General features: G+C 36.1%; 1 protein-coding gene across 1 annotated transcript in view; it reads left to right on the top strand.

Annotated features, from left to right (window-relative positions):
* The first annotated feature begins 8,822 nt into the window (after positions 1 to 8,822).
* Positions 8,823 to 12,051, top strand: part of MPP5 (membrane palmitoylated protein 5) — a 29,772-nt gene continuing 26,543 nt past the window's right edge. The window contains exons 1-2 of the mRNA XM_008639541.2: positions 8,823 to 9,061; positions 9,634 to 10,147. Coding sequence (XP_008637763.1) covers positions 9,781 to 10,147 — 367 coding nt within the window. The 5' untranslated portion in view covers positions 8,823 to 9,061; positions 9,634 to 9,780. The remainder of the gene's footprint in view (positions 9,062 to 9,633; positions 10,148 to 12,051) is intronic.

Raw genomic sequence — 12,051 nt, 5'->3', positions numbered from 1 at the left:
ATGAGAACTCACAGAATATGGTTCCATGATACGCGGTCCCATTTGGACTTGTCTCCCTGCTGCTGGCGCTCAGAGTTTGTACTTGTCTTTGTTCTTACCTCTCCCTCCCTGGTCTCAAAACATTTGCTTCTGACCCTTATGCCAATCTTGTCACCTTTCAGATTATTGGGATCTGTTCTGGCATGCCAATTTGACCAAAACCAACCAAACCAAAGTATTTTCTGACATTCTACAGTCTTGTTGAATTAAAATGACTTGGTGACAGATTTGGCAAGCTTCAAAACTGTTAGAGAAGGTAATGGCTGTATAACCCAAAAGTGGAGAGCATAAGGGAGCAGTTAAAAACAAGAGTAATGAGACTGCAGGTCTTTGGCAGCAGCGAACTAGCACAGCTTAACAGTCCAAGGAATCATACTGACAGTCTCTTTTTTGGTTCTTGTCATAAATTTGTGAGCTACGGATTCTGTTTGGAAGGCTGCAAAAGTAGGGCACACTTGAAAGCTTAGTCAGCTTTGTTCTGTTCTAGCAGTTGGCAGAGTTGGTTATGCACAAACATATGAATTATGTGAGTTCCCTGAAAAAAATTACTGAAATGTTTGCAAATATTAAGTAATGTGATTGACACAGTGTAAAGAAATTACAGCACTTCAAATTCTCAACAGTTTTTTCAGCCTGCAAAATTTTGAGTTTTGACTTTGCCATTTGTCTTCTCAGGACTGAGAAGCATCCTAGCAGATTTCATGGATGTGAATTCGGTTAAGCATAATCCTCTGCAAACTTCAACTGTCCCCCATTGGTTCTTTAGGGGATATATTTGCCATAGTTATCCATTGCGCTTGTCCTGGCTGAGGATAGTTTCTTTCTTCTGTAGTAGCAAGGGCTTCTGTTACATTTGTCTAACAGGGTATCTCATCACAGCAGTAATACTGAAATGGCTAAAAAAATTTATACACACTGCCATGGCTGGTATGCTTTGCTTACAGTTCCCTCCAGAAAAATCAACTACAGATTATGTTAATTATACAAAGAAAACGTTAGGGAATTATGCCCATGAAGAGAAGATACTTCTGAAGGAAAATTTTTAAATTTGTGCAGTAGTTTTTTAGGGATTTGCTCAGTGAAACAGTCACCACCATCTCAGATGAGTTTAGGAATGAAAATCTTGTGACATCAGAGACCTGAGTAGCTGAAACAGTTTGTGAATTGGTTGGGTTTTTTCTCCTATAAATAATTAAGGAAGAGCTCAGATGAAATGTGGTTGTTCTGAGTTTGTGGTATGTGATTGTGAGGTCTGTGAAGTGCAGAGGTCAATTGTACAGTTTTGTGATTGATGTCCTGTTTTTCAGAATGTCAATTTTTAGAAATCTCAACCTATTTTTGTGGTCAGAAAAATAAGTTGGAAGATCCTTATCCCCTTCGCCCCCACATACCTATGAGTAACATAGCGACAGAGCTAATCAGGTTATATCATTGGGGATAATTTAAAAAAAGATTTTAAAATCATCCCTGACACGCATTCATCTTGAAAAACGGAGTGGAAAAGAGAGCCTGAGGAGGATGGCCACATGGAAGAAGCTAGCACATGTATCTTTGGTACATAATGTTGTAAGATTTTGCTTTTTTGAACTTGCAAAGTCTATAACTCAATCATATAAAATTAGAAGACAGTCTTGGTCCCAGTATAATCTCTGAAGACTGTTGAATTAGATAGCTAACATTTAGGCATTTTTGGATGAAAGATTTTGATGAATAGCTGTATTTCCATTTTCTTTAGGTGAGGTTTCTGAATTGAATTCAGCAGATGTTGGAATATTAAAATAAGTAAAGAAGAAATTCGTCTTTCTTTAGAGTATTGTAAATATGGGTTAAGAATAACTTGTTATTGAATACTAAATTAATCCCACTTTGTGTGAATTTAAATGTCAGGCAAGATGTAAATTGTGGAACATAGTAACTTCAGTTTAATTTGGGATTAGTTAATTTAGTTTTGGTTCAGTCACCTCTTTGAAGTCAGTGTCATATACATGCTAGTACCCATGATACTGCTTTATATAGTGAAGCGGCGGCAAGCACTGACATTAAAAATAGCATGCTAAAAACTATGGGAGTTAAAATGAGACTAGAATGCAAGAGCCTGAGCAAACAAGGACACAATTTCAAGGGAGTTGGAGGAATCTTATTAGAGAATTAAAATAGTAGCAGTGTTTTTAGTATCACAGGGAATATAACCACTGTTTAAAGCAAGGACAGGCATATTTACTTTCAAGAGAATGAAAGCTGAAGTCTTAGCTGTGAATAGGTGATAAGAAATTACTGTCTTGTTACCAGGCATCTGGCTGTCCTGTGAGATCTGTTAACAATCCCTGGAATTCTAGGAATTTCTTCACTCTTCATTTGTTATGCTTGAAGGTTTCTAAACATTTAAAAAACTGCTAAATTAAGGTAATTCCTTTTTTCTCATACTATTATGTCATATATTTATTGCAGCCTGTAGGCATCTATGTTATCCACTCATATCTATATATAAAATAAACATTTTTTGTCACAGGGATTATTGGTGCTAAAGATTTGATTAGAGCAGAGTATTCAAATGTATGCATAGTTGTAGCTTATTAATCTAAGCCGTGGTGGGATGCTAGGGTGGTATATCTGTGTGCCGTTTTGGGGTGATGTGGATGTCAGACCATTAATGAGCTGTAGTGTTGGATGTGTCTGTAAGCTCCCTTTTGAAACGGCTTTGTTCTTTTTTTTTCAGGTTTTCACTGATTGCTGCAGAGACTGCCCTCTGCTGTGCTCCTCACCACAGTTTAGGGCTTGTCAGCACAACTATGTTGGGGCTTTATTGGGGATACAAAATATGAACAGACCCTAGAGCCTAAATACTATATTACTGAATTGTAAAATATGCTTAGCTGACCTTGGCAAAAGTCTTTAAAGTTTTTTTTGTCTAGCTGTGATTTTTTAGTGATAAACTTCTTGAAGCCAGCTCAAGTTTGTTTCTATTGTCATTCCCTCTCACCCCAGCTGAAACTTTATTCTCCTACCTGTCTATTTTTCATTTGATCTAACAAGCAGAAATTAATGATTGTGTGTAAGTGGTAGTGTATATTTAAAACTAAGGGAATTGTGGTACATAAGATGTTTATTCTTGGTGTTTTCAACAATTGTTTTAAATCTCAGTCAACTTGGGAAGAATTTTAATTGTTTGTATAACTTAAAAGAAAAAAGTATTGATAAATGTAGTAGAAAGTCACATTTGTTACAACTAGAAAAAGCTTCATGTGGAGTGGCTCTGTGCTATCATGTGAGTGGTTTGACCTGTGCTATCAATTTTAGCTGATTAGAGCTCACTTGCTATACTAACCAAGGAAGGTTGCTGCTTAATAGATCATGCAGCATGTGTCTTTCACAGTGAGATGGGCAGAAATTTAAATAAGCTTTAATTGTTCCTCCCTTTTCATACAACTGCTGCAAAGGTATCTTGCATATATTTTACTGCAAAAGTGCAGTTGCTGAAAGGAGGTCTGAATGAGGTGTCTCTTATTGGTGCCTGTTTTTCATGGAAAACACTTTGTTCGTATCTGTTTTGTGGGGAGTCACCTTGTGTCTTTTGAAGTTGATTGTGTAGACCCATTCTTGAGCTGTGACTTTTTTGATTGGTGACATTGCACTGACAGATAAACAAGCCTAATAAAATTAAATGTCTTAAATAGACCACAGTTCTTAGGTGTAATACCAATGTGATACAAAAATGTGCTTGTAATATCCCAGGTTTGCAGGCTGAGCAATTTGTTTATACCTTTTATAAAACCGGAATCTTACCTTAGCATCTGAATTTTCAGTTTCATCAATTTCTCTGTGCTTTAATGCTGTAAATTAACATTACTATTGTTCTTGTACAAATGTAACCTAGAAACTGCTAACAATGAAAATTTCGATCAATTTGAGGGTTTAGCCCTTTTTGCTGTTGATCCAGATATCTTGCACATTTAAGTGAGCATGGAATGCTAAAACCTCTTGGCGTGTCTGAGAGCCCTTTGAAATTCACATGTTGTACTGAGTTACTGTGCTTGACAGGTGTTATAATGAACTCTAGTTTGAAATTATTGGAACAAGAGTCAGCTGGATATTAAAGGAAGATTTTGCTTCCAGTACTAAAGTCTATGCTAGAATATCTAGTTAGAGGAAAGAATAGTTTATATTAGACTGAAAAAACAAACCATACCAGAAGTCATTTTCTTGAACATGTTGCAAAGCTAGTGTAAAGATTTCTTTTCCATTACAGGCTTTTTTTTGTAATTTAAAGAAAAGAAGTATCAAGTTGTCATAAGTTTTGTAACTTCTACTTATTTTTGAAAAACATCAGTCTGCTCTAGGCTATAGCAGTTATTTCAGGTACTATTAAGAGTCATAGGAAATATCTGTGAAGTATTTTCTATCATAAAGACTAATCTTTAACTCTCATCAAGTAGTGGTGGTGAATTTTATGTGGTACAACATGGTTTGTATTGTATTTTCCTTTATGTAATTCCAAGTCTTCCAAGTCTCCTAATCTTGTAGATTCACTGAAATACCATTGAAGAAAAAATGGTGCATAGTAGATGATGCAAGGAAAGCTGGGAATTATTTTTTATTTTCCTACGCCAAGCTTCCATTTGTAGAATTACTGAAGTGTTTTACTTTGCTACTTTGTGATTTTTATGACTTAGGTTTTGCTTGCCTAGAATCTCAAGTACTGAGTAAAAGTACCAGAAGACACACTATTATTTGAGCCATTAATAATACACAGCAGAGATGTGTAGCATAGTTTTCAGCTCATATCTTATTAGTAGTTCAGATATCAGGAAACATCTTGTATGTGATTTTAATCTCATTTCTAATCCACTTCAGCAACCTAGACTTCGTCTTCCAGTTGTTTTTAATTAATATTTTAAAATAACGTATCTGTTGTAGTACATGGCTTTAAACTGATGATAAATCCTTTGCACTGTGCTTATGTTTAATATATACTTCTTGTGTTTATATCAAAATTACAAATGTAGGTTGGGCTTTTGTACTCTAATCTGTGCCAAAACTAATGAAATTTCACTGGAGGTAAGCACTGAACTTCCTTGCAGTCATTCAGAATTTGCAGCTTTAATGAATTTTAAAAAGGGAACTATCAGGTCTAATCATACTTCCAGCACTGAAAGAATTTTAACACCACTGAAATGTAACACAAAACCTCAGCCTCCAGAAAATGTCATTTTTGCTCTTTGGAAGTTGCTGAAGCAAAACAAATTTAATTTTACCATACAGAATTTGGTTGTTAAAGCAATTAGGATTGCTATGCACACCAGCCACAGTCCCCAGGAAGCAAGTGAAAACTTAAACCATCTTACAGCACTTCTGTTTCGATCCCTGTCAGTACATATTTTATACAAGCATCTGCCTTGCACACCAAGATGATTACATTTATGTATGTTTATTCTTTTACAGAGCTTTTGGGGTCTGTGCTTTGTATAGTGTATTCAGGGTGTTTAAAAAGATGATAGAAACCTGATGTTGTTAGCTGTAGGAAGAATGGCAGCTTGTAAAATACAGTATTTTTGAGAATAGTAAGTATAGTTAGCAAGACAGTACTTGTGGTTTCTTCTTTAATTTTGCTGTTATGAACTTGCATCAGAAACATGTCTTGTTTACTGTCAGAATTTTGTATGATGCCCAATGGTGACCAGAGTGACTGAAGTGCTCTTTCTCAATAGCTGTACTAACATTATCAGTTTTTAGAAACCTTCCTCTGGAGGCCAAAAATAAAAGTAATCTGTTTTGAAGAGACTTTCATATACTCTCTCCAGGACTGTGTTGGTAAGACTTGCGATACAAAGTTGGACAGAGAGAGTCATAAATCTGCTTTATTTGGAAAGCTCTACGTATCATGTGGAAACACTAAGATTCCCCAGTTAGATATCAGCAGTTCAAAGCAAGATTGTCAAAGCCATGATTTAACCCTATTAAACTTTGAGCAATCAAACTCTGTGTAACGAGACACTTGTACATATCTAGAAAGTATAGAAACTGCTACTACCAAGTTCTGAAGTGGAAAGGAATTCTCTTAATTACAAATGTTATTATATAGATTGTACCTATGAAATAGTAAAAATTAGTAAAATTGAGTAAAAATAAGTAAGTCTGTAAATTTTTCTCCATAGTACTAAATATTAATTTGGCAAAATAAGCTTCTCTTGGGCTGAAAATCTGTTTTATTGGATAATCCACAATTTGCAGAGAACAGACTTGGTGTAACTACCTTCCCTTATTGTTGCTATCACGGAATTTTTAAAATTGCAAAAGAAACCTTCAGAAAGAAAAGCCAAGAGAACAGTTTCTGAAATTATTCATCTTAAGACTTTTGCTGCCATGCATATTGGTTAAAATAAAATTTTCTGCTCCTGGTACCTCCCTTAAGCTGAATCTTATTTTTAACCTCAGCTGTACCACACCTTAATTTGAGAACCAAACTAAAGTTTTTATTAGTGTAGTATTTTACATTTTGCCTCCTTAGGACCATTGTGGAGAGGGACTTGAGAGCTGATCTGATTTTTTTCCTTACGTGTTTATTTCATTTGTTGCAGTTGGGCAATAACATTTTTCCAAAACAGTTGGAGATGAGGATTTGTGATGTCTGATGCAGACTTGAGACAACAGGAAGGAGAGGGGCTTAGGTTTGGAAGGGGTCAGCTGTTATCAGAAATTCTGTGATTAAAGGAAGTTGTTCAGCATTCCAGACTTGCAGCATTCCTATGCTTTTATGGATTACCAACTAGTTATATCTAGGGGTCAGGTTTTTTGCGTAGTTTGTTTGATGTTTCCATAACACCAAATTTTAGGTTTCCAGATAACGTGATGTTTTGTACCATCTTTTGTCTAATCTGAGTGTGATTCAATAAACAGCTGTGCTGTTTATTGCTTGTTGCAGGAGTACCTAGCTTCCTGGGACACCAGAAATACTTTTTAATAAAAATACCAAATATCTTAATTTGTCATTGTGGTTTTCTGACTGTTGCTGTTAAAGTGTGACTGCAAGAGAGCTCTCCTTTTCTGTAGCTTTTGTTTCTTTTTTACTTGATTGACTCAGATTTTGAATACTGAGAGTGGGCAGCTATTATCACTGGTGACTTAAATGTCTTGGTACCCTGTTCAGAGAATTTGTATGTCCTTTGTGTCTTGCACACAGTTTATACTGAAAATGTGAGCAGTGTTACTAAGGTTGCCTATTAATAATATTTACTCCAGACTATATTTTTGTTTCTCTTGTCTTCAGTCCATATTACTAAACTAAAGAGATTTAAAATCTTCTCACTCTATATATAGATATATGAGGTTTTGGTGTGCCATTTTTGTAGCTGGTACTTTTAAATTTGATGGAGGCTATGTAGCTAATCCCACTGTAAATGTTCTTGACCAGGTTTTAAGTATTGGCCATCAACTCAATTTTCTGATGATTCTTCCTGATTAGGATTCATTACAGAGTGTGACATCATTTAGCTTGCACATGATTGAGTTTAAAGTTGTGTTTTACTTCCTGCAGGTCCTTACACCCTGGTTTTGACTTTTTTAGTGCTGATTAAATGGATATTATTCATCCCCTCAAATTGTTGTATCCTGTAGATTCAGGAATGTGAGTTTTCTTTCATCTTGTCAGAGTTGAAAAGAGATGAATGTAGCTTTGAAATGGCTCAGTGTTCAGACAAGCTATGGCCAATACAACTTGAATTAAAAAGAATTTGAATTATCTTCCATCCACAGTTAAATTAGTGGTCTTTGCAATTTTATTGTTCATATTGACACTTCCTTTCTGGGGATTGGTATTTCTGTACAGAGAAGTTGCCTTTTCAGAAGGGGAAATGTAGCTTTCTGAGGATCATTTTGCTAATTTTTATCCACCTTTCTCTGAACTTCAGAGAACTTTTTTAAAGTGGTGCTTTATATAACCCTGTCTAAATGCTAACTTTACGTGGCTCCGTTCTTTGAAAAGCTGTTCTAACTTGGGCACTAACTGAAGGCTTTACAGGCACTAAGTAATTGTGGGGTACTTGCAGTGCTAGCCCCAGTACTGTGCAGTTTTTGATGGGCTTTTTGCCTAGGTTTTTTTTCTGAACGTGTGGATGTTGAGCATTGAATGTTGACTGTATCAGTGGAGTGCAATTAAGTGTCTTTTAAGGGCAAAAAAGGAATTTTGCTACCACAGTAATGCTTGAATTTAATTTTCTTCTTGGGAAGATTTTAGTAATAACTATTTTAGTAGTGGGCTAGACAGGAAACAAGTAAAGGAAATAGTTTTGTTGTTGCTGTAAGCTGTGTGCTACTCCTCAGGAAAATGAAAAGCTGTACGTATTTAGAATTGCAAGTCGGCAAAAACTTGTGTAGGAGTTTATATTGCTGCTCCTCCCAAACAGAACTATAGATATTTAATTTTCAACTTAATTACAACATAAACATTCTTCCCTTCCTCCTCCAAACACAAACATTTGGTATAAGAATGTTGGTGATTTGGGGTTTTGTTTTTTGGGGTTTTTTTCTGTCTTGGTGCTTCCAGTGTGTAATAAAACTCAGAGATATTTCCTATTATTTCCTCTCAGTAAATTAAAAAAAAAAAAAAGTAACTTGAAAAATTATGTATATTGTTAATATGGTATGCAACCATTTGTTAATTTTATGACCTTTTAATTGAGGAGAACATATCAGTGACAGGCAATGTGGTATAAAACACACTGCTGCATGTATTGTATTTAAGAGATGAGTGGTTATATTAATCAGGACACCTAAGTTCTTTAGCGTGAATCATCAGAAATAAGAAACCAGATTAAGGTGTGTGTAGTATAGTGGAATGTCATACTTGACTGTTGAAATTAATTATTATTCTCTGTCAAATCTGTATGTCTGTACGCCCACATAAGGATTTTTACTCCTGTATTTAATCCTTCCTGCTTTAATGCATACCTATAGGAAGTATTAAGGGTAGCTGCTAACCAGAATTGTCCAGCCCTTATCCTAGGACTTCATCTCTACTTGGAATTGTGTAAGTGCAGCTCCTGTCTGCTTTAGATAGTATCTTATGAAGGAACTCTATGTCATACTTGTCTTCTTTGAACCCAGGAAGCAATGTTTACATAAAATGCCCCAATTTATAAACAATAAATGCAAATATCTTTACTTGCATTTAGCATATACTCAACTTCTTACAAGCATGTTGTTTATAACATGTTTTTAATATTTAGTGTTTGTAGGGTTGTAAGCATGGTTTGTGTTGGAATTTTTAGGAATGAAGGAACAAATTAAAATTTGAGTGAGAGCTCTCGGAAAACTGTTTATTTTCGATTGTGTTAAGAGCAGAATCACCATGGTTTTGAATGGGGAATACAAGAGATTTTAACATTAGTTTGAACAGTGCTCCTTTTCTGACACTGGCATCTGAAGTCTACCAAAGTATGTGAAACAGATTTGTGAGGATTCTGTGGTTCTTAGAAGGGGAAGAAGCACTATGAGTATTTGGACAAGAAGTTCCATTGTTTTGATGGCCGGGGACCTTAGGTGTTTTCTTATTTGTCCAATTACTCACTAATTTCTTTTCTTTTGAATATCTGTCATTAGATTTTCATCCTGGATGCCTCTTCAAGCGTCTTGTGATGGAAGGGAAATATATTTGAATTTATAATGGATTTTACACAATATCGTAACACAAACTGGCCTAATAGCAGCGTTTTGTTTTGAAGAGCTTAAGCATAATTACAAATAATCATGACAACTTCTCATATGAATGGACATATCACAGAAGATTCTGACAGTGAAGCAAAAAATGTGGACCTTGTGTCTCCTGAGGAACCTCAGAAGCACAGAGAAATGGCTGTTGATTGCCCTGGGGACTTGGGGTCCAGGATGATGCCCATGCGGCGGAGTGCTCAACTGGAGCGAATCCGTCAGCAACAGGAGGACATAAGGCGCAGGCGAGAAGAAGAGGGAAGGAAACAAGAACTGGACCTTACTGCTTCCATGAGGCTAAAGAAACTAGCACAAATTCCTCCTAAAACTGGAATAGATAATCCAATATTTGACACAGAAGAAGGAATTGTTTTGGAGAGTCCTCATTACACTGTGAAAACACTAGGTAGGTAAAATGCAATGAGTGGGCTAACAGGGTGAAGATTTATTTGATATTAATGCTCTTTTAGGCCACTGAAAACCTAATTTAGCTAATTTTTCATAACCGGATTTAAAGTCTTCTGGTCCTTTAGATTTGTGGTGGTTTGGGGTTTTTTTACTTAGCCAAATGTGAGGCTATGTGCCGCAGCAAATGGCTTTTCAAAACTGATCCATGTGGGGAACAGTTAAATACTTTGTGGATAATAATTAATTCAGTCAGTGTCTCTGTCTTCTTAAGGCTGGGGAAAACTGTGTAAGTAATATCCAATTCTATGATGTTTGATGAACTGTAGACCAGAATGAGGAATGAATAAATACAGATTGTCATTTAAAATAAAAATGCAAGAGTTGTTAATTCTTTAAAGCGAAACATGCTAGTGTTTTTTTCCCATTCTGTCTTGCATTATCGATTGCCACCTAATATAAATGTCACACCAATACATCTCTTAAAGTATTGGTTTTGATAATGAAAATCGGCTTACACATTGACGAAAGTGTAATGTTAATAATTTTTGAAGAAATAGATGCTGAAATTTTTCATTTCATAGTTGTCATTGTTTTAACTACACTTATTTGGAGAACGTTTCTAACCTTTATTCCTCAAACATAAGTATTTTAAATAAAATGTGGTGTGTCACTGGAGTGAAAAAGACGCACTGGGAATTTGTGGGAGTCCAGTTCAGATTTCCAAATCCATACCTGTTCAGAGATCCAGATTGCTTTAAAAAGGCAGCCTTTTTTTCTGGGCTGCCCTAAAGTTTCTTGATATTTTTTTTCCTACTGGCTGGTAGTTGAGAATACAGAGTGAAAAATAGCTATGAAATTGCTAATTTCTTCTTTTTTACTTCATCTCTAGTATTTGTGTGCCCAAGCAGCAGTTCTGCTAAGGACATGTCTCTGCTCCATAACCTCTGGTAATCCTTATTGTACAAATCCCTCTTTAGGAAAATTTAGATTGAAAGGGTCATCAGGATGTCATCCTGTTCAGCCTCCTGTGGAGAGCAGGGTCAATTACAAACAAGGCAGGTGTACCTTGTTTTAGTGCATGGCTTGTCAGCTGAGAGATCTCTTTGTAAGGAGGAGATTCTGTACTGAACTTCATGAAGCATTAGGTATTTGATTGTAAAATTCCCTCTGTAGAGGGAGCACAAAGCAGAAGATAGAAAAATGGATGTCAAACAGTAAAAGTGACTTCACTTGGGGCTTGCCTAGCCACAGTGGCCAAAAGCCGTGAAGACTTGAAATTAGAAAGCTGGGGCTAGATTTCATGCTAGAGGTGGTGAGACCTTGGAGGGAGGATAGGTGCAAACCAATGGGCAAAGCAGCTACCCATGGAAACTGGTAGGGATGAGAAGTGAGTAACATGCATCGGTCTGACATACTTGAGAACCAGTTAGGAGCTAGTGTAGACTGAAGCTCTTTGGACAGGAGAAATAACAGTGAAGAAATTACTGTGATGACAAAAAGGTGGGTTTAAAAATCTCTCAGTGGGGAATTCAGAAGGGTACCAGCTGTGGGAGAAGCTGAGGGATTGTCGAAGACAGTATTTGTGAAAAGTTGGAAGAGGAAGCTAGTTTTGGCTCAGCAAGAATAGAAGATGGGAAATTGGTATTGAATGGAAGCTAGGATTCTTTGAATACTAGGTGTAAGAAGAGAAATGCCAAACATCGGGGACAAGAAGATTGTAGAGGTGTGTGTGTAGAAAGAGGTAAATTAGGAAATAACATGTGGTATAAGGTGCATCTTGAAGTAAAATGACTAAGTGACTTTGTCCACTTTTGTAATCAAAGTTTGGGTCTTGTCATTTGGATCAATAAACTTCAGATTTAAGAAGAGAGGATTTATCGTTCGGCATTCCATGCGCACGCA

The sequence above is a fragment of the Corvus brachyrhynchos genome, unplaced genomic scaffold, assembly GCF_000691975.1.
Source record: "Corvus brachyrhynchos isolate BGI_N302 unplaced genomic scaffold, ASM69197v1 scaffold115, whole genome shotgun sequence".
In the NCBI taxonomy this organism is placed as follows: Eukaryota; Metazoa; Chordata; class Aves; order Passeriformes; family Corvidae; genus Corvus; species Corvus brachyrhynchos.
The sequence above is the reverse complement of the archived record's forward strand: the minus strand, read 5'-3'. Positions and strand labels throughout refer to the sequence as shown.